The 24544-nt window shown below is 37.9% G+C and overlaps 1 protein-coding gene across 50 annotated transcripts in view; it reads right to left on the bottom strand.

Annotated features, from left to right (window-relative positions):
* The window catches only part of sox6 (SRY-box transcription factor 6), a 201027-nt gene that overhangs the window by 22060 nt on the left and 154423 nt on the right, over positions 1–24544 (bottom strand). For all 50 annotated transcript variants that reach the window (NM_001123009.2, XM_068222353.2, XM_073906920.1 and 47 more), the window contains 3 exon segments: positions 7663–7850; positions 9789–9966; positions 12197–12346. In NM_001123009.2, coding sequence (NP_001116481.2) covers positions 7663–7850; positions 9789–9966; positions 12197–12346 — 516 coding nt within the window.

Genomic DNA, 24544 nt, shown 5'->3' with positions numbered 1-24544 from the left:
CTGCAGCGCTGGCCGCAGATTTCGTGTATTTTGGGCAGGAGCGCATTGTGCTGGTGTCTACCCTGTACTTACGCATCACACTGCCATAGAATGACGCTCTTCCTCTAGTAAAAATAGCCCGACTTCAGCCATATGGCCTTGGATTGTTCCAGCCAGGCCCAGATAACGGCAATTTTGAGACAACAAACGACTGGCCTTGGCCAATGTCGACTTAGTAATCTGCCTTTTTGGTCGCCCAGGTGCACATGGCTAAAATCATAACCTGGTTTTAAAATAAAGCACAATGGTCGAGTGAATATGTGTTTGTGGCTTGTCCTTGCCTGGGCTCTGAAAGCTGAGAATACTGCATGTTCTGTCATTCGCACACCTGGCTGAGAGATACAAGTGATAGTAGAGATAAAAGGCGGCTTTCAAAGCCCATTACAATGAATTCTGTCTGTGTATATAAGCAATATTGGTCGCTTTAGACCTGTGTATTGATAGCAATATCCTATAAAAGCTGCTGCAGTGCTTGTCTGTTTTGCCCTTCATCTGCTTTCAATAGACATTGTAACCAATCACATAGTTATTTATAATTGTGCAGCTTTCCAGTAGTTGGTAGTTTTGAATCGTTTAGTCTAAAGCACATGCAGTTGTGTGCCGGGCTCGGAGTTCCTTTCATGCGGTTGCTTGGTTTTTATACTCGAGCAGCAGTCCACGCTCGCAGGCTCCCGGAGTGGCCGCTGGCAGAGTGCATTTGGCAATGCGACCTCCCTCCAGTGGTGGCCGTCCAACTTTTTTTTTTTTTTTAACCTTCCAGAACCATTTAATCTAAAACATTGACTGAGATAGCTGTGTTTTCTTTTAGAACATGGTGGCAGATTAAAATATAACCATGTTAAAACGACAACTCACTTGCTTATAAAACTGAGAAATTTACCCACAACATCTGACCTTTCAACATCACCGGGGAAATGAAGCATTTTATACATGTCTATCTTTCAGCTGTACCAGAAACTCAGCGGCTCTGTTTTTCTATCCTGCTGCATTGAGATCATCTGGATTTTTTTATGGGTGTTCTGCTTTAAATGACCCTGAACTGTTCACTGAGTCCTCAAGGATCTGTTAAGAGAGACCTTGCTTTCTTTGCTCTTATCATGCAATCTATTTACAATAATAGACACTCTGAATCGCATGATCTGAGAGACAGAGGGTTCTTTTTGCACCTGTTTGGTGGGGTTCTGTCCTGATACCATTGTAGCTCATTCTTTTTGCAGGGTTCAATGTGGGGTATCTGGCATAAGCAGAGCCATGTACGTCCAGAGTATGGAGCCTTGCTGAAGTTTTGAATGGCTGCCCCTGTTTTGGCCATTTGTGTGATTTTACGCAACTTCAGAGTAAAATTATTTTAGCTTCAGTCATGTCGCCGGCAGATAGCTCTCTGCAACTCTCACATGGTCACCAACTGAAGCTTAGCAGTACCTGGAGAGGAGAACACATGGAAAATTTAGGTTGCTGTTGGAATTAGTGTTAGTCGGGCCAGTAGGGGGCGCTCAACCTGCGGTCTGTGTGGGTCCTAACGCCACAGTATATTGATGGAGACTCTATACTGCTCAGTGAGCGCCATCTTTTAAATGAGACATTATACTGAGGTCCTGATTCTCTGTGGCCATTAAAAATTCTAGAATATCCTTCGAAAATAAGTAGGGTTTTACCCCAGCATTCTGGCCAAATTTTCCCTCTGGCTTCTGTCCATCATGGCCCTACTAACCATCCCCATATCATAATTGGCTTCATCACTTTGTCTCCTCTCCACCAATCAGCTGGTGTATGTTGTGCAGTCTGGCACAACATGGCTGCGCACAATATGGCTGCCGTCACGTCATCCAGGTGGATGCTGCACACTGGTGGTGGATGAGGAGACTCCCCTCAATGTTTAAAGCGCTTTGAGTGTCCAGAAAAGCGCTATATAAATGTATGGAATTATTATTATTGTTATTATTATTATTATATCTTACTTAAGTGAATGTGTATGGCGTTGTTTCAGAACTAGAGTTGAGCACCCACTCTTAAACTTTGCAAAAAAAAGATGCTATTTATAAACCCAAACAAATGGAACAAAGAATTAAATGTAAGCAATACTCAACAATGGCCCTCGCTGGCTATGGGTCGTGCTTGAGTTCAGAGTATAATCAAATTTTGGACGGCCAAAGCCATGTATGGCAGGATTTACTTTGCAGCCAAAAATAACCTATGCTGGCAATTTCCAAGACAGCAGCAGAAAAAGGGGTAGAAAATTGCTTCCAGGGCTGCAGACCAGACAAGATTATACCCCAAGTCTTTGTAAAGGGAAGCGTGAATAGGCCCCTAACACACATACGCGGGGAGGGAACGAGAGCAAACATTGGCTTTGGGTCTAAAAGTAGGGGGTGAGAATTTCGAGGAGAGTGAGCAAAGCTCCATTTAAATGTTTGTGGCCCTGTGCTCTGGGATTTGAGAAAAGTGAATATTCCACTCATCAATAATGTAGGTGAGAGGAGGGGGCAGGGAGGCCGGCGGATGCTCAATAGGTTAATACACTGGCCTTTCACCCTTTGATTCCAGTTTGGGAAGTGTCAGCACAAGAATATATTTTATCTCCTCGCCAGACCCCGTCGGACTGCAACATCTGTCGAAAAGTAGGTTATTAGCAAGGGCGAAATATCTGAAATCAAAATCTGGGTTCTTTCCAGAGTGGAACCTCATCATTAAGGCGGCTTGTGAAATTCAATTTAAAAATGTAAAATCAAACAAAGTGCTTTAAACTAGTGAACTAGAAATGTACAATGCCATGTCCTTCCAAAGGATAAAAAAAAGCTTTGAGAACGAGGAATAAATAATAAAATACAATAACTGCCCTCTGTAGACAATAATACTTTTAATAAATATTTGAAAAAAAATGTTGGAGGTTCCATAAAAGCTTTCTTTTACTGATGGGACATCAAAGATATATAAAAAAAAAGACAACAAGCAAGAAAACGCCAAAACATGAATATTTTACACATACACCTAAAAGACAGGAGACTCAAAGGAGATGCTCTTCCATCTCAGAGACAGAGAAGTGACTCTGCGAGAGAAAAGGGGATGCAGGTCATTCCATTGTGTTCAACGGACACACTTTGTATTAAAAGATGAATTGATCCATCTGTAAGCAGCACTTAGCCTCACTCTTCAGCTCAGTCGTTACACTGGGATAAATCAATATTTAATATCCCTCACCAACAGCCCCAGTAGATGATTTTAACCTCTCCTTAATCCCATTTATGTTACCTCTCCAGAATCTTCCACGTAGGCTTTCACCATGATAAACTTCCAAACAGCAGACTGGACGGCAGTTATTAAAGGGCGTTCAGTATTTATGTCAGGTGAGGCGATGTGCTGAAATATTAATATTCTGAAACTGACCAAAGTGAAAGCTTTTATCTGGAACACTTAGAGGCCTTTTTTTCGCCCGTCAGGCACAAGCAGCAGGCACGGGCCAACTGCAATCCAGTGCTGGGAAAGTACACAGAATAACTATAAATAAATAGATAGATAAATAAATAAATACTTAAATAAATACAGTATACTTCTGCATTGAAAGCACACGTATCGTCTGCCGCAACCTTCGCGCAGTCGCATAACCAAGCAACTCTCAAAAATGTACCTACACATTGCGACTACACATAGCACAAGCTCTGTGATTGATCGGTTTGGTAGTATTGACACATGTGGGCGGCGTTGAAAGTCACGGGACAGCAGAAAGCTCCAGATAGAAACTTTTGTTTTGTGTTTTACCTTATGATTAAAGTTGTTGCATGTCCCCTAGTTCCTGCCTCTAAATGAGTGAGTTTTAACTTCTTGTGCATTAAGATAGCATTCAGAAAAAACAAAACCCCTATGAAGAAATGTGTTTCAATTTCAGTTGTTCAACACTGATGTTCAATAACTACTCATAGATAGTAGATATTGTGTGTATCCTTTAATTATTTTGAAATCAACTGATGCACACTTTATTAAAAAATAACTGACTAGTAATATGTAAAGATATTGACTGTAGAAGACTTGTCAGTGAAATTCATCTTCAGTGAACTGATCTGCTTATTAAGTCGTGATGTATCGGTGACGTATGGTAGCGGGTCTAAGCTGCTACTCATTTGAATCGGCCACTTTTTAGTCATATCACACTTTAAAGTGAATTTTATATGAAATCATAGTGTATACATTAGTCTCTGGACTTGCTGCATCACAAATACCAAACTTTTTAATTTATGAAAAAAAATTCAGCACATTCTGGCCAACGGATATTAGGCATGGATATATTCATTGCGATTGTAATTTTCGTAAGAATTACAGCACATTGTAAACGTTTATTATTACTATTGGATGAGTCTCCCCATACAGTTTGATACAGCACTTGGACCTGTAAGCCACTTTGCGTGACCTTACATGTTGCGTGTGTATGTGTGTGTGTGTACACACACACACGCACAGCCAAATAAAATAACCGTTTTACTATTTATAATTGAGGTAAAATGTTCAATTAATCGAGATTTTGATTCGCCCAGCCCTACTAGTAACATACAAAAAAAAATAGGATCACTGTTCTATTTAAGTCTGCATTTGAATGAGCTCCCTTCCCTTCGTTTGAGACTTCAGAGACATATGGAACATATGAAGAGGAAAATACAGCTTCTGTTTGGCCTCTGGTTGTTTGCGACATCAATACGTCTGTTTAGCTTAGCAACACACTGAGGTGGAGCTGCCTTTATGATATCATCAGATGCAGACGGGCTTCTGAGCAAGGCCACAGTACAAAAGAGGCCTGCCATTTTCTTCCATTGCATTTTAAGGTCATAACCTTACATTCTCAGATACGGAAGCAGCTGAAAACTAAATATGAATTAAAGAAAGAAAGAGAAAGTCTTTGCAAACGATACTTCAAAAAACCAGGGAGTCTTTGTGATGTGCTCTGTAACCTATAGCAACAATGATAACCCAAACATACCGGTCATATTTTCAAACTGATAGAGCACCTAATTATTATTTGTCGTTCCCTCCTTCTGCCCCTTTTCTCTGCACTGCTGGCTGCCCAGAATCACCTTGCCCTTACATCAAAGTCCTTTAAGAAAAACACATTTAGCCACGAGCTTAATGTGTTGTTTCTTTTTTTTTCAGCAGGGAAAGAGACAGGATGCCTCCAGACTGATTTCCTCCCCACTTAGAAAAATGCATAAAGCTTGCCTAAGCTGAGATGCCCAAATAAGCATGTGAAAAGGCAAGGCCTTACCTCGTGCGAAGACAAAACCTCAGCCAGACAAAAGACTATGAGAAAAAAAAATCTGCTAAGCTTGGCCTGCTAAGAACAATGCAGCTGTAGGTGTGTGCAGCCTGTTGACAAACGTGCCTTTTCAACCATTGTCAGAGCAACATTCATGTCATGTAGCAGCATATTCTGCAGTTTGGCTGACCATGAGCTCACCCCAGAGCGATTTTGGGAGGTAAAGAGGGAAGGAGAGGATGAGTTGAGGCTGGTGAAGGTAGAATAGGGAAAAAGGGAGGGAGGCACACAGCCACAGGTGATGGCTGCATGTTCACATACCGCATCCACCTCTAAAGAACACCAACAAAGAGTGCGAAATCTCAAAAGAATGGCGCGTAATGCACTGGCTTAGGTGATATCTCCGTTTATAATGGCTTTGAGTTGGGCATTGTGTTTGAGAAAACAGGATTATGACTTCCACAATGCCCTTTTGAGCAGTAAAGAGGTATTGTAAATTGCTGTGAGAAGCAGCAATAATATGAAAACGCCTGCGAATTTGGTGATTTCGGCCGTTTTCGAGGACATGCCTGGGGTTTTGAGTTTACTCCAATGCCACCCACATCGGGGCACAAGTCTTTTGCCCTGACTTCGAAGTTGATTGAAAAATAGTCCCTCTACTTTTTTACATATACATTGACCTACTTTAAGATGCCGGTTGAAAGTAATCAGGTGCTGAAAAATTAATGAGCCTTCACTCCCAGTTCCTGCCTGCGTCTCGCAGCCAACTGGCAATATGGCATCAATCAGATGGTAGTGGTGTCTGTTTTTCTGCTCCTTGATTGACTCATTGATTGAAGATATTTTTAAAAGGAATCCCTGAGAGAATGCTTGCTCCCGGTACAAAGTGGGCCTGTCCCACACCAGGGGCTGAAGAGGGCTGCCTGTTTGCTTTAATTGGGCAGAGACATCACAGTTTGAACCCGCACAGGCCAGGCACCAGAGGACCGCGATGGTCCTGCTCGCTCACAAATGTGCACACACACAAACATGCACGCACACACACTGATTCACCATCTACCCTGCCAATGTCAATCAAAGGCCTTCCTCTGGACGTGCTTCAAAGACCTTGATTGGTTTTAAAGATCATATCTGAAAAAACACTGTGGGCTCAAGTCCTTGAGCTCTGGCTGTTGTTGTGCCCTCAGGCGAATGGGGCAAGAACAAGGTTCGTTGTGTTGGGTATATTTCTTGTGCAATGGAATCTGGTATCGATTACAAATTGCATGAATAAAATTGGCTTTTGAGATAATCTCATTACCTTTGACTCGCAAGACAGAGTTTACTGTTCTATTATGACAATAAAGTAAGCATACATTTGCAGTAAAAAAAAAAAAAAAAAAAAAAAAATATATATATATATATATATATATATATATATATATATATATATATATATATATAAAGTCAGTAGGTCAGTATATTTAAGTCAGTATTGTATATAAGTCTTTATTTTTAACAAAGACTTTAAAATAAAATAAGTTTTAAAGTTTTGAAATAAGCTGTTCATGCTCACCAAAGCTGCATTTATTTCATTAAAAAATACAGTACAAATTGTTAAATTGTGAAATGTTATTGCACTATAATTAACTTTTAAAAAGTACTTTCTAATTTAATTCAATTTATTCAAGTGATTTTAAAGATGAATTTTCACCTTCGATACTCCAGTCTTCAGTCACATGATCCTTCAGAAATCACTCTAATATTAATTATTATTATTATTATTAATAATAATAATACAATCATTTAAAATAGCATATTATTACTAGAGTAATAGTTTTATTTGAAACAATATACAATAAGAAAGCCGTTATTTCAAAATTTATATATATATATATATATATATATATATATATATATATATATATATATATATATATATATATATATATATATATATATATAAATATTCAACATTTTTTTTACATTTAATAAATGCTGCCTTGGTCAACAGAATATTTTCTTTAAAAAAAAAATAAAAAAGAGAAGAAGAAACAAAGAAAGAAAGCTTCCACTGCAATACTTTAATTTAGATTGTTTGAAAAATAAATGGATAGCTACTGATAGAAGTTTAAATATCATTTTTGGCTCAGTTTTGTAAATATATAAAACTTGTCCCATTCAAACTGATAAAAATATAATAAATAAAAATAAGCTACTCTAATTAAAACGCTGGATATTTATAAGTTTGTGAAATGAATTTTTTTTTTTTTTTTCAAAACATTGCCTCATATTAACTCAATAATTGAAGTTACTCCAATTCAGGCACTTGACACTGGCAGTCTAACTTAATCCACAATCCCAGCAGTATCTCAGCACTGTTCGCTGTTGACAACCACCCTCACCTTCTCTGTCCTGCAGTTGTTCAAGCCCATGCTGGTGAGGGCAGACAGCTTGACCTCCATTCCCTGCTGATGATGCTGAAGCTGCTCTCTCTGAATCTGCTCTCTCATCTTCCTCGCCTCTTGGATGGCCTTCATCACTGCGTCCTGATCTCCAAACAGCGCCGTCGAGTTCAGGCTGGACAGGATGTCTACAGAAACAAACGCACATATATCCTGAGGGCCGTATTGTGAAACATGGTATACAGTAGGAGGTCCTGTGAATACAGTCTGCATGTGTGCACTGTAAGTGTGGCCGACTGCATGTGTGTGGGGGAGCAGGAAACTAAGGGAGCAAATCTCAGTGTGTGTCGCCTTTCTGTAATTAGTGGATCAAAGTGAGGTGAGGCGGGATGGCAGTTAAATCTCGGAAATAGTAGAAAAACAAACACCAAGCCTGTGTTCAAAGCTCAACTCCAAGAGGAGGAGGGAAACAAGCGCTGCTCAACAACACAGCGTCGTTTTAATGAAAGACTGTTTTTAGTAACTGTTAGTAGCAGCTTCCAAAAAAAAAATTATCTTAATATGAGAGATGAACTAAGAGCTTTGAAAACAAATATATAGGAACAGCATCCGTTGCTCTTTATTGCGTCAAAATGGCAGGGTCTAAAAGAGATTATGAGTTGGGAGTGTGTCAAGTTCACTCTCTGATTCCGCACTACAGAGGATCAGAAATATACAATTAGTCTTGGTATTTGCCTAGGTATTTAGTCATGAATATACGGTCTGATGTATAGTTTGTATATCCATAGAAAAACTAAAAACACTGCTTGGTTGTTTATTTTTAAATAAATGTTCTTAATACAACCAAGCACTATAGAATACACAAGACATGTCACCTGTATAGTTTTGAATGGAGAAATATGTAACGGTCAATATGGCGAACGAAGCCTACGTATTAATACGGCAGACAATCATAGATCGATATAGACTGATGTTTCTCCAGGGGAGAAGCTCAGACCAGACGTGTGCATTTACGATTTTATAGAGAACAAACACACTAGAATCTCAGAGAATACTTGCTTCACAGACATAAGAAATATATAGATATATACACATAAAGTTAGAAATCTTTTAAATGTAACCAACTACACTTGAAAACAAAAGTTTTTTGGTTTTGTAATCTGTATGAAACAAACGCGCGGTACAGTCCGTCCTGTCAAACGCACATCACATGAAAGCAACTACTCAAACGCCCACAAACTTGTAAACAAAGACTTGCTGTCGTTTCTAGAGGAGATTCGCCATTCAGACCAAGTTGTGAATTACTTCCGAAGACCAGCGCAATCTGACGAAGCATTATTGCCAAAAATGAGGTTGGTGTCGTGATCTTGTTCTTTTCGAGTGCGCATGCACATAACGATTTTGTTTTAATCCAAATGTTTAGAAGCGAAACTTAGGAGATGTTGAGTTGTTGTTTATTTTATTGGTGATTCCAAATATGTAATGTAATTGTAAGCTTGTCAAACAGTTTTTTGAGAATTTAATGTTTCCCAATTAAGACAGAATATCTGAGTAAATAAAAAAATAATAAATACATATAAATATTTAAATATTTGGAAGTTTTGAAAGCAACAACATTCTGAACTACATCAAACTAGCAGGGTCTCGAATAAATTGAATAAAAATAATTAAAAGATAAATAGGATAAATATATATTTATTAATTGAATAAAATAAATAACTTGGGAGTTTGTCTCTCTGATATAGTATCTCAGCTGAGAGGATGTTAAGAATTATTCATTCATTCTTTTTCCTTCGGCTTAGTTCCTTATTTATCAGGGGTTGCTGAACCACCAACTATTCTGAAATACGTTTAACGCAGTGTATGCCTATCCAGCTGCAACCCAGTGCTGGGAAACACCTATACACACTCATTCACACACACTCATACACTGCGCCAATTTAATTTATTAAATTCACTTACACCGCATGTCTTTGGACAGTGGGGGAAACGGGAACACCCCGATGAAACCCACGCTAACACAGGGAGAAACATGCAAACTCTGTACAGAAATGCCAACCGGCCCAGCTGAGACTCGAACCAGCAACTCATGTTATGACATAAGCAGATCCAAATTAAAGTTTTACCCAGAGACGAGCCGCGGCCCAATCCTCCGATGGGACTGGGTATGTCTCCGCTCTTGGAGAGGCTGTTGGGGCTGCTCTTGCTGCCTGGGAAGAGGCTCTGTGTCGGGGATGTGGGGGATTTGATGGGCTCAGCTGTTTTAGGCCGGGCGGAGAGGTTGAGAGGCTGCGTTCCCTCCTCCTGCACATAAAAGACACAAAGCTTCTGTTAAAACAGGGACGCCCAATAGAGAGATGCTTTCCACCTTACATAAAAGACAATGCACCAGAGGCTATTACTGTAGACTAATTAGTCCGACTCCTCCAAGACATGGGTTCTGCATTCATAGCCAGGCTCGGTGCCATGCTGGAGCTCCTCGGTGCGGTGAGGGCCAGGCTTTGTTCAGGCTAATTAAAACCCTCTCTGTCTGAGCACACATCTTTATCTTCTCACCTGCTCTCAGGCCCGAGAGAAACACTTAACAGCTTATACATCCTGTTTCAAACAAACGCATGCAGGCAAGAGAGCTTGTTGATGCTGTGGCTGAATGTATTGCAATTAAGAGTTGTGTGCGTCTTAGTGGTGACCAAATGCGCTCCCTATGAAGAGAACGATGTGGTTGCATCACAATACAATTAAGGATTAACACATGTTAGGTGATTGGATTAATGATGCTGTTTTGACAGATATGCATTGCATCTTACTTGTTCATACTGTACAAGTAAGAAATGAACACAATTAAAAGCAGTTTTAGAGGAGAAAATATAGTTGCAGTAGTAGTTAAACGTGACACAGATTCTGTTTTAATGTTTAATTCTGTAAATCTGTTTTTTTTTAACTAATTTATTGTATAATGTGTCATATAAATACACCTACACCATTATAAGTAGAAGTTTTCTCAACTGCTGTTGTGTTTGTTGTTGGTTTGTTTTCTTGTTGAGAGGAAAGTGTGCAACACATATTTACATATTCATCGAAACAATGCTTACAGTAGGGTTAAGATGTCTGTAAAGTATTTCAAACCTAGCTGATTTTAAACATTCCCTATACTAGGTTTTCAATGTCTGCTGTCTATGATAGTCTACTGTCATTTTTGTTCAAATTAATCCACCCTTTTTAAATAAAAGTCAAAATTTTCTAACAAAAATACAAAATAAATGTATAAATAAAGTTATTGACCTCAAATTATTGAGTGGGAAATGCCTAATTATGAGCATAATACACAATATATAAATAATTTGTGTCAAAACAGCATAATAAGTCCAGACCAACTTCAAAAGTGCATACTGCATTTTATGTAGGCTAGGAAACGATTTCACTGGCAGTGTTGTACTGTCCAAACAGATGGGCCACATACAGAGACTGCCCCCAGCTCTTTACAAATCTGACTGCCAATAACAGTTTGTCGTTCAATTACGCTTCAACTAGACAAACAAACAGATTGCTAGCTAATTAAGCACAGCGCCTCTACATATGGACTTAACGGGGCAAAAATCATGCAACATCTTTGATCAATACTACGATTCAACAGATGTTGGTTAAACAAACCAAAGTACAGTCTTAAAAATAGAGGGTCTTTATTGGCATCAATGGCACCCATGGAACCTTTTTACTCGTTTTTTTAAATGTTCTTTTCTGACCGGCTCCCTGTGGAAGCCTATTACTGCACCCTTTTGGAACCTATATTTTTAAGTATACAGTAAGCCTAGAGTGTCTGAAAATGCCCATCTGACTCTGATTTCTGGCTCAACATTGCCGTCGATGATCTTACCGTATGCTCTGAGATGTTGATATGTGGCCGCTCTCTCTAAGGGCAGAGCTCCAAAAGCCCCGGAGGAGCAGCTTAGCTGAGCGACTGAGGAGGATTACGGGTGCTACGCACATACTACTGTTGGGCTCAATGATTTACCCCCATTCTATTGTGATATTAAACTAAACATTTCCAAATGTGTGAGTGTTTTAGGTTACAGCCGCAGGGCTGAAAAAAAAAAGCTAAACGATGATCTATGTCAGCGAAAAAAGCTCACTATATTCTGCAAGGAGCCAACTGTTGATCTTTAAAGAGAAACAAAAGACAACTCATCGCATCAGCGTTTCCTCATCAATATATATTTAGATGATGTGCCTCTGATGTCATTGCCTTTGTTCTGTCCAAGTTAAATGTAACAGTAACATGCAGGAAAGCGCAGGCCAGTCTCTGTCATGAGAAACCGAGTGATCCAAAAATTGCACTCCGGGAGCAGGAAAAGCCATAGCAACCTTGTCCACAGAGTTCTGCTTGAGAGAGCGGGTGCCTTGTAAAAGCAGCCCAGATTGATGGGCTCCGAGTGAGAGGAGAACCGGCGCTCGCTGCTCTACCTACCACAGCTGATTTAGCGAAGGAGGAAGTGGAGAAGACTGGGTCAAGCACCACTCCGGGCAGGGACTGTACCTTGACTTGAGCCAGGGGGGTTGAGGACCTCTTCTCGTTCTTCAAGCCAGACGGGGAGATCTGCCCAGCAGAATTGGGGGGCTGGGGCAGCGGAGGCATCTTGGCTCCTGGAGAGACCTGCATGCTGGCCAGCTGGGCGGCGTAGAGTTGCTGTAAGGAGGGAGACAACCCACAAGGCGTTAACATCCCAAGCCAGACACCATTCAAAGCCTTTATTCTCTCTTTTCTTTCTCTCCCTTGCATTTCTTTTTCCCTTTCCATCCCGGCGTAGAAGCTCCATCAAAGGTCTAACTGTATATCAAAGCCTGGATCCAGAGAGAGACAGCAGCCCCAAAAAACCACACAGCAATGGCACGCATACAAGAGACTTGGAGCCACTCGTCTTTCCACTCATCACACAAAATTTGCAGACTGCTTCTAAGATCTGATTTCCTTCCTTTAGCTCCCTCTAGTAAGCCTCTTTGACTTTGATTGGCGCCTTTTTGAGTCGCAGTGGAGACACCTGAACTTCCCCCTTTCGACAGTGCAGGGCACAATCTCCTAAACTTACGCAAACTCAGGGTAGTCGAGTTTCTACTATGTGCTCTAATAAACACATTCATTAAGCCTGACAAAGAGAATTTGTGTTCTTCTGCTTATTTTCTCTGGCTCATAGTCAATATGCTCGCTAACATCAGCAACCTTCCAGCGGTACACACATCCAGCATGCTGAAGTGCTACAGTTAGTGTCAATCACTTAACAGAGAAAGTGTGCAAGAAAGGTTTATATTTCAGCTCCAAGACTGTCTGTCATAACCTATTTAAACACATCTCTAATATCCAGTCGTTAGGCAGATAATAGAAAAATAGGAAGTAATAAAGCAATGTTAAAAAAAAAGTTAATTCAAAGGATTTATGAAACACAAAATCCTTGGGTGGAATGTCAGACTGTTCAACATCACGTATCGACATTTGTTTTAGCGCGGTGTATTATTCACAGACACTTTAAACAATCACATTCATTTCAGCTCTCTAGTGAGAAGACAAATGTATGCACGTCTGTCTTCCCTCAGGCAAATATTGATTTGCGAGCAGGTAAATGCTTACTGTATATTGTCTTTTGTCTTTTACATGAAGAAAAAGAGATCACAGCATAGTAAAAAAAAAAAAGAAAAAAAAGTAGGATATCAAGATAGAAATGTTAACCTCAGATAAAATCAGCTTTGAAAATGCTGAATATGCACGAAACAAACCCATGACTTCATGAAAAAATAAATTACACATTCAGTATATTTATTTGCCAAGTTATTTGCCAAGCAATTAATTACTGAAAATTAACCAACAAAATAGACTAAAACATAATGTAAAAAATAAATGAGTAAATAGTTTGATTGATGTATTTTTGTGGTGCGTTTTAAGGTTGAAAAAAATAAACTGCAAACTTACAAGTTATTAGATTTTTGTTATTTGTTTGTTTATTTAACAGGGACAATACACTTGACATTGTTATACAAAGACTACCGATGTCTAATACATAGGTCATGCAGCATAAAGCTAATTTGCAGCTCTCGTCCCTGCTTAGGCATTACATATTTTTCTAATATATATATATACATATATATATATATATATATAAATATATATATATATATATATATATATATATATATATATATATATATATATATATATGTATATATATATATATATATATATATAAATAAAATAAAAACGCAATGCAGTTCAAACATATACAGTATATACAGACCCACAAACATAAAATGTAAGTCAATCTGCAAACAAAGAAAAATGTAAAACCTAACCAACCTGAAAGAATAATACTTAATGTTCACATTGCTGTAAGGATGTCAATCATTCTTTTAGCTTTACAGCAAAAATAAAAAAATAAATAAAAAAAAATGTGAGTTTTGATTGTAACTTAACTTTAATTCAACATTCATGGTATTCTATAGATGTGAACCTTTCACAGAAAAGGATGACAGACACACAGTGGTTCTGCATCTGCAGATTCTACAATTCCCACTTACTGACCCTCTAGTCTTTGCCCCATTACTGACGAATTTATGTAGCAACTCACAGATTACCTTAGAGGCAAGTCCATGTACACTTAAAAGTGTAAAAAGTGTAAAAAAAAATAAAATAAAAAATAAAAAAACCTTATAATTTCAAGAATTTGATAATGATGTTATTTTATTGGTTTCTCATCCATTAATTTTAAAGGTAAAATGACATTACAGGCTTAACAACAGAGCATTAAACATTTGTGCTGCTTTAAGAGATATATCTGGTATTATACAAAAGCAGTTTAAATTTGTTTTAATAGTCTTAGACATTTTCTTAATATGGGTATCAAACTTAGCTTTATCAAAGCTATGGGTCTATAGTGACAACTGGGTATTTAAATTCACTCATTTCCTTGATTTCCTTTTGGTCAGTTTAGATTTTAAATACATCCAGTGCTTTTTTTCCCCCCTTTATTTATTTATTTTTTTTACAAAAAAAAAAAAAAAACACATGAAACTGTTGTGTTTTATTGTCTTTTAGAGTTAAACAGTTGTCCTGCAGCCACTGGGAGAAACAGACCAGTTGCTCGGTTAACATTTCTGTAGCCTTCTAAGAAGTTCCTGCTGTTACATAAATAATTGTATCATCTGCACACATTTGCCAACCAACCTCATTGCAACATATGCCACAATAATGACTGTTTTTAATTCAATTCATTTTATTAAATAATTTAATTCAATATATTTAACAAAATCAAAGTTTAAAGATGATAAATGCTTTGAACACACATTTATAAGCATTTCTGTAATAAAACATCATGCCTTTAAAAAGTCCTCCACTACATTACACTCAGATCAAGTTGCACTGTATATTTTTTTACACTTTATGATTTAATCCACACAAGCCAAGCCCAAAACTACAATGCCAACATTAATGCCAAAATCTCCAGTCTCCCCTAAAAATAGCGTCCCAGTGCTATTATCCATTTGTTTTTACAGCCACAGTCGTTGTATTTTTAACCCAAAAAAAGCATAGAGGGCTTTTTTTTTTTAAGGCATATGTACCCGAGCGTGCTTGCCCTCTCTCTGCTCTCATTTCCTTTCCATACTGGGCTACATAAGGACTGCATTTGTCTGAAATGGAAAAAGTGGCACCGGCATTAGTGGCCTGCTCCACCTCAGCCACTCACACAGAAAAACCTGAGCCTGAACAAAGCGCTTTGTGTCTACATGTATCAGGAGATATAAACACTAAAATGCTCTCCAGTACCAAAGTTAAACGCTTGCACATTAGTGCGGCACAAAAGGGTCATTCTTCAGCAGGAGACCTGGGGCAAGCGGCGGCACACGGACAGCGGAAATGGCAGGCTGATTAGGTTCACACAGTGATAGTGCAGCTTGCCAGCCTGGTAAACAGACATCCTTTGTCCTGCGATGTTAAAAAGAACAAAACAACAACAATCGCTATTCTTTTTTTCCCTATAGGTAGTAAGTGAATGTGCTTGTATTTTCGTGCCCAGTCTGCTGGACAGATGTTTGTTAAAAGCACTACTGATGTGGACTCTGACCTTGCGCGGGGAGAACTTTATTGTTCCGGAAAAAGAGCGTAATTGGCTTTTGCTTCAAATTAGAGCCAGTCAGACTGGCTTTTGTGAGGCCTGATGATTAGGTCAAAGCCACAGGTTTTGGAGTAAAGAACAATAAATACGGCTAACAGAAAGGTGTGACTTGTAGCTGGCATCGTATTTTCAAGGGCAATGTGACTTGTGTATTAAGGCCGTGTGTTTTGATGCTGAAAGGTGTAAAAATGGACAAAAGGAGAGAGACTGCTGATGTGGTGTGAGGACACATGTGGTCGTTCTGTCTGAAGGGCATGTAATGCAAGGCTCCATTGGGCTCTTCTGCTATTCCTCCAGACATACTGCAGGGTCTCCGCAGCAGACAGGGCCAGTGCTAATGAGGGTCATGCTGAAAGTCAATGGCCGAACAGGGAAACGGGGCAGCCGGGACAAGCTGGCTTCGTGCCCCCTGCCCCACAGAATGAAAAAAAAAAAGCTGAGCAGTGTCAATTCCATCATCATCATCATCCAGTCTGAGTTAACAGTGTTTGTTATTTTAAATTCAACTGCAATAATAAAAACAGCTATTTCAAATGGTGAGTGAAAGATCATATTTGGATAAGAAATGTTTTCTTTACAGTAATTTACACATTCTAATTTTTCAAATAATATAATGATTTTAACTCTAAATGATATTTGATGTATATTTGGGCAATATCTGTTGTAGGACTCAGAAAATTACCATTATTATAATAATATTTGTTAAAATTGTTAGGGAATCTGAAATGTAAGCATTTAGTGTCAAATATAATATAATATAATATAATATAATATAATATAATATAATATAATATAATATAATATAATATAATATAATATAATATAATATAATAATATTTATATGACATTCAGATGACATTCAAATATTTTAATAAAACTAATAATAATAATAATTATTATTATTATTATTATTATTATTATTTTACTGACGAAGAATGGCAGCATTATTGACCAATTTGTATAAAAATATTAATCCTTTAATCGAATAATTGTTACTAACAAAACTATTTTTTTAGGTCAAATTATTTAGTAATCCCTTTTTTATAAGATTTTTTTTCTTACAGTAATTTACACATTCTAATTTGTCATATAATATATTGATTTTAACTTTTTAAAAAGTTGTAGGATTTAGAAAAATGACCATTGTTATAAAAATATTTGCCAAAATTGTTAGAAAATCTATTATGGATACACTTTTGACAGTATTTAGTGCCAAATATAATATAATATAATATAATATAATATAATATAATATAATATAATATAATATAATATAATATAATATAATATAATATAATATAATATAATTAATATAATATAATATAATATAATATAACATAACATAATTAACATAATATAATTAATATAATATAATTAATATAATATAATATAATATAATATAATATAATATAATATAATATAATATAATATAATATAATATAATATAATATAACATAACATAACGTAATATAATTAATATAATATAATATAATTAATATAATATAATATAATATAATATAATTAATATAATATAATATAATTAATATAATATAATATAATATAATATATTATAATATAATATAATATAATATAATATAATATAATATAATATAATATAATATAATATAATATAATATAATAAATGACACAGTGGCACAATCTATAATGGATCCTATAATATTTTCCAAACTTTTTTTTATTTTACTATTTACTTCAAAGGAGAAACAAAAGATGAGCTTTGCCTCAACCACTACTTCTACACACACACACACAAACACGTGTGCGCTAACACCAACAGACATACAAAGTGGTGTATAAGCAGCAATCTCACGCAGTGGAGAGCTATTACAGTGTGTACTGAAGCTGCTGGCTCTGAGGAAATGGGAGCCGATGGGGACAGAACACTAGCGGAGCTGGGGAGAAAGAGAGATGCCGAAAGAGAGCTGAAGAAAAAGAGAAGCAGAGATGTTGAGCTGCTCTCAGCATGTGGCTTCAGAAAGGCCTGCAGAGAAAAGGCCTGATCCACCCCAGTGACTCAGGTAATACCTTTGTCCACTTGAGCATTAAATGACTCGCTGCTATACAGCTTAGTTAGAGAGAGAGGGGCTCGGGAAATGGGGCTTTTCAATTCGCTCGCCTGCGGTCCTCACACTTTGCGCGACACACGCGGCCTGGCTAATATCTCTCTCGCACACATGAGCCAAGTCCATCTCACAGTCCGTGGATTCGGAAATGAGTGGGGTCCGGCCCAAGGTCAGCCGGTTAGCCTCTGATAATTAAATGCAACCTCTCCGGAGACTGAAGAGGTTAAATGAGAGGGCCCAGCGTTTCTGCCTGCAACAACAGTATTTGCAGATCATCCAGATTACCTGACACATTCAGACCACACTGCTGGACGCAGCAGCCCTCAACGATACTTTGCTTTCAAGTGTCTCAGAGAGCCAATTCAGTGCTCCACCTCTGTGCGGAGGTATGTAAACGCTCAGTGTAAACTGTTTATGAATGGAAAAAGGCACAGTTGAGAAAGGTTACTTTTTTTTGGCAAATACACTCTGTGTTTTATACAAAAAAAAATGGATCAGAGCTGTTTACACATAAGTACGGTAAGGGTTATACCCTCTCAAACTAAAACAGATTTATACAACAAAACTAATGTTAGGAATATAAATTTACATTTTAAAACTGCATTTAATGAAACTTCATTTATTTTTTTGGTGGCCAAGATATATATTTTAGTTGTCATTACAGTATTTTCTGGATCCTTCATGTGATGACACCGCCATGTATCTTGCAATAAACCTATTATAATATAACATATTGTTTTTATAGATACAACAAACAGCTTTCAGTCAATTTTTCATTTTCACTGTGACATTTTTAGCTTGAATGCAAACATTTTAGTGCTTCATAGCATTCTTTCCCTCATTACAGCCACTTTAGTGGATAATAATAATAATAATAATAATAATTATAATAATAATAATTCCTTTCATTTATATATCGCTTTTCTGAACACTCCAGGCATCTTTGGGGGGGATCTCCTCATCCACCACCAGTGTGCAGCATTCACCTGGATGACACAACGGCAGCCAAATTGCGCCAGACTACACACCAGCTGATTGGTGGAGAGGAGACAGAGTGATGAAGCCAATTATGATATAGGAATGGTTAGGAGGCCATGGTGTAGAGAGACCATTGGGCAAATCTTAGCAGGATGCCAGGGTTAAACCGCTACTCTTTTTTTTTTTTTTGAAGGACATCCTGGGATTTTTATCGTCTCATTCGAAAAACGGTGTTCACTGAGCAATATACTGGGGCATCAGGGCCCACACAGACCGCAGGTTGAGCGCCCTCTGTTGGTCTCACTAACACCACTTCCAGCAGCAACCTAGCTTTCCCATGTGGTCTCACATCCAGGTACTGACAGCTTCAGTGGACGATCATGTGAGAGTTGCAGAGAGCTAGCTGCCAGTGTCCTGACATATTATTCTACCCATCAGATTATGCTACCAACACTGTATTTTAAAGGTTCTGAGGTTGGGGTTAGAGATAAGGGAGATATTACAGCTTCATATTACACCTTTCCACGTTAAAATTTACACTGGTACCAAAATCTAATGAGTAGCATATTGCGTCATCAAAATGTGCTACCTACTTTTTGAATGTGAGGTAGGACAATCTGACAAGGTAGAACAAATTGACAGAAGACCGGCAATAGAACTGTGATGCACTTTTTCGGAAATTGTCTAATAAATAAAAATTTTTTATATATAAAATATGAATATTTGTCACATTTTAAACATCTTTAATGTTCAGCAATTAATTGTGTAGTTGCTGATTAAAATATAAATTGACCCAAAATCTTTGAACAGCAACTTTCTTTTTTACAGTATGGTTCACAGCAATGACAGTGTGTTTGTTATTTGAGTTTTTGTCCTTGTGATCCAACAGACCGAGGGCGCAAAACGAAAAAGCTCATGAAACCCTAGACTTGAGCACATATGACAGGCAAATAGGCCATCATCTAGGGAAAAAAGAACAACTTGAGTCTCTTGTTTGTTCTTAAAGAGCGGGGCAGACTGCTTTCTGGCAGATGCCGTGAAATACAGTGGCAGATTTAGCCAATTTTAGTGCTTCTAGCTATAATGGTGCATGACTGTCTCTCCAACTTATCCGCACAGGCCCCAGTCTGAGCTCACTGAAACGTATCCACAGGGCCAAAAAACCCCACTGATACATTATCATACATCAACGCATAAGCACGCTATACACACTAAACTACATACACTAAGTCTCCTGTGTTTGTGTGTCCTTCTTGGCTATCTGTATGGGCACAGTTGAGAGGAAGCATGGGGAGAGGACCGTGTTACTGCCGCATGGCCGACTCTGCCATTTCAGTAGCATTGGGGCGCCCGTTTGCCACAAGGCTTGTCCAGGCTCATTGCCCAAGGCAGGCGGGCTGACCCAGGCTGGCCCAGATGTCAGAAAGAGAAGCAGGGGTGCGCTAGTGTGCTGCGCCAATGCTTTCCAGTATGGCCAGACATCTGTCCCATCTGCTGGCGCCCAGCCTGCTCCCTCATTCATTTCTCCCTTCCCCCATCTCAACTCATCTACCTCATTTTTTCCTTCACTTTCCTCGCACATCTTCGCAAATCTGAAGTATTAGTGCTAGTCTATACTAGTGTACTAATAACCCCGCGGTGGTATCAACCCAGGTGGTCATCTTAAGCTCCATGCTTCAGATCTCTTGCTATCTATTTACTTGCCTCTCTGTTCTACGATTCTATCCATCCAGATGTCCACCTATCCCTCCCATTACAGCCTCTGCCCCGTGCTCATACTGCCTCTCATCCTCTGGCTATCTCTGCGGAGTCTGTCTCGCACAGCACGCGCCACTCCTTTCCCCTCTCCTTCCTTCTCTCCTCTCCTCCTCAATCACACCAACAGCTGTTCGCTCTCATTTCTGCAGCTCATAGTCAAAAGTGCTCCACTTGTTAGCCATGGCAGAAAGCCCTGCTCCCTCCACACATCCGGAATGCAGAGACATGAGCATCCAAACAAAAGATAACACCGTACTTCCTCTTATCCCTCAGCTTCTCAACCATAGCACAAGTTTTGGACAAAGTTTGCCTGACAAGAACAATAACTTTGTTTGCAATAATGATAGCTGCATAATGTTAAAAACGTGATAAAATGCTTTTATAGATTTAACTCATGTCTATTCTTAGAGTCTCAGAGAGCCAAAGATAATGTAATAAGTCATTATTTAATCTGAAACATTAAGTTGATTTACTAATATTCTTAATAAAAACTCAACATTGGGAAAAAATATAACACAATTAATAAACAAATTCTTTTGAAAATGCATCTTAAAATATTTTATATATGGGTGGATTTGCTTTTCCCAATATTTATTTTATGACTTGGCAGCAAATATTGATGACATCTTATATTATATACTATTATATTACACATCTTATATATATATATATATATATATATATATATATATATATATATATATATATATATATATATATATATATCTTGCATTTTCTTGTTTTTCTTCTAACCCCCTAGTTTTACATAGTTTAAAATTTTTTAAACAATGTATTCCTATATATAAAAATCCTTTTTTGTCTTCTATATCAGATTTAGCATTTACATTATGGTTTGGAAGAGCCATTGTAAATACTAATAATGTCTTTCATGAGAACACTTTTGTAACATTTTCATATCTCCGAAAAATTCTCTCAAAAACTCAATTCTTTAGGTATTTGTTGACTCGTGAATTTATAAGAAATACATTTTGTACTCCCCCCATGCACCTCTTAAACAAGAGATTGATCAAATCTTGCTTTCTACAACATATATAAAACTATTGTCTCATTTATTATAATGTCAGATTCTTCATCTCTGTCTAAAATAAAATTAGACAATCAGATGTGAATCATGTTTTTTCAGATGATGAATGGTCAAGTACTTTGTCGTGTGCATACTACTTCAGCAATATCTGTGCTCGTCATTCACTCATACAATTTAAACTATTACATAGAATTTATTGGACAAAAGTTAAACTGTCTAAAATAAACCCAGAATTTGATCCTATTTGTGACAGATGCCGACAAGCTCCAGCTACCCTTTATCATACCTTTTGGCTTAGTCCAGAGTTAATTTGGACATGCATTTTTTAATTAATCTTTCTAAAAAAAAATTTTTTTCTAATAATTGAACCATGTCCTTTAGTGTCACTGTTTGGACTTAATCGGACAACCGTATCTCTGTCATCTTTGCAATCAAGTGTATTAGCCGATTGCTTATAAGTTGCAAAAAGAATTATACTACTGAACTGGAAAACCCCTTCTCTGCCGAACTACTTTCTTTGAATGTATGACCTGTTGCAGTTTATTCAAATATAAAATATAAAATATACAATTAATGGCAAAACAGAAGATTTCTATACAGTTTGGCAACCTTTTCTGTTGAATTTTTTTAAAAAAAAGCTTTTTTTATTTCTATGTAACCCGTCTTACATATGTAACCCTGTCTGTATCTGTCTTTTTTTCTTGCTTTTGAATGATAAACACTCATTCAAGAGTGTATTAGGAAAATAAATGGTTTGATATCTCATATTTATTAGTAATGGTTTACTTAGGTGTCATTTATTAATTTATTATTATTTAATTTATTTATTCTTTAATGTTGTTTGCTTTATTTTCCTCTGAATATGGCTTAGAGGCTAAGGAATGTCTTTAATTACCATCCCATATTTTTTTCTTTCATATTATTAATATTATTAATAAATTCTTCCGAAATTAATGTATTATAGGCAATCGTCTCAAACTCAATTCCTGAAGGGCCGCAGCTCTGCATAGTTTACCTTCAACCACCTTCAACTCACACCTGCTTAATAGTCTCTAGTAGTCTTGAACACCTTGATTATTTGGAACAGCTGTGTTTGATTAGGGTTGGAATAAAACCCTAATCAAACTAAAGCAAAGCAGAGCTGCGGCCCTCCCGGAATCGAGTTTGAGACCTACAGTATGTATTATGGGTTTTTGTTCTCTCACTTGTAATAACTCTCTGATTGAGAATTGGCAATAAAAAGATTTAAACTAAAATGCTTTATAAAGGTATATAAAGTATGTACATATATTATACAAAAAAATAAATAAATAAAAGAAAAAAAAAAGGGGAGGAAAGGCAAGAATAGGAGACAGAAAGGGAGAGAGGCCAACAGGTCTTATTTGTTTTTGCTCCCTCTATTATATGCCACAGGGAAGACCCAAATGTTATGCTTTATCCCATGATGCTTTATTTTAAGACTGCTTAAACCCAAAAGACTGCTTCCAATGATAAAAAACAGGCCTCTCACAGGTTGACTTGAAATTTGTTTGGAACATGTGGCAAAACAATATATCAAGGAGAGAATGGCTTTAAGGAAATTGTTTTCCTCTAACCAATTGATGTAAGGTGATCTTGTGCGCTAGCAAATTAAATGCCAATTCAAACAGACAAAAAATAAAATCGAATTCTTTTGTAGAATTAGGATAATTCCTTTTAGGCTGTCTGGCCACACGGCTACAATCCCAACACAATTTCCGCCCGGAGGTGAGAGGTGTCACTTCTAATAGGGAGGCAACGCCGGAGGATGGAGCCATTGTTTGGAGGCCGTGCCCGGCTCATCCTGAACCCTGAGAGGGTCTTAATGAAGAGAGGCATGCGGTCTGGGGAATAGTTTGAGCGGCTTTTCTCTGGTGACTTGCAGACGAGGGCCAATCTGTCAGGGACGCATTGAGCGAAATTACTCGCCGCATTGGGGTGTGTGGTGACAAGCGGACGCGTGTATGCGTGTGCTGCTGGTTGAGGGAAATGTATTGACAAGCAAATTACGCTCTCAGATCGCCTGGCTGCTTTCATTTCCACTCCCCAGGACCTGAAGCCTTTTGTTAGCCTGTGGAAGGGCCAGGGTGATGGGCAAGAGACAGGACAGGGAGAGAAAGAGAAAGAGAGAGAGATTCCACAGCCAGCCCACTGACTGTTATGACACGGTAAAATTGTGAGCGGTAGCATCGGCAACATTAAGAGTGGCAGAGCAGCCATCCCACTTCTTGCATGACCGAGCACAGCATTGTGGGAATTAATTCCTTTCCAATCAGAGCATTTTTTAAGGTTCATATATTTCCCCAGTCTAAACCGAGCAAATTAGGGAAAATGATACCTTGCCAGAATTGCTGACAAGTGAAGATATTCTAATTAGACAGATGCACCCAGCCAGTGGCACAGGGTGGGCGGGTCCACTGGCACAGGAAGTGGGTATCTCATAGGTGAGGTCACTCCCACCGAGCGGATCAGTGATGCATAAGCAGCGAGAGCTCAGTGATACTGCCATTACAGATAATCACCCAGACACAGCAGACAAATCCATACATACCTCTCATTAACACTGACCTGGTGCTGGCCCTCATTTATCTGACATATTTAGAAAGATCTGCTTCCTTTGATTTAAGACAGGAATTTAAAGCTTGTTATTTCTGCTCAAAAGAAGGAAGACAGACAAAAGCAGCCGCAACTGCGTGATAGCATTGAACTGCCATTCAAATTTGTCCACATTGCCCTTCTTCTCTAAATTACAACTTCATCTTCGTCCATCTGTTGTCCTTTCCTTAAAAAAAAAAAATTAAGCTTGTCCTTTTGTCCTCAAAGTAAACTTTTTCATTCAACTG

This window comes from Danio rerio, chromosome 7 (genome assembly GCF_049306965.1).
Source record: "Danio rerio strain Tuebingen ecotype United States chromosome 7, GRCz12tu, whole genome shotgun sequence".
In the NCBI taxonomy this organism is placed as follows: Eukaryota; Metazoa; Chordata; class Actinopteri; order Cypriniformes; family Danionidae; genus Danio; species Danio rerio.
This window is presented reverse-complemented; position numbering and strand designations above follow the sequence as displayed.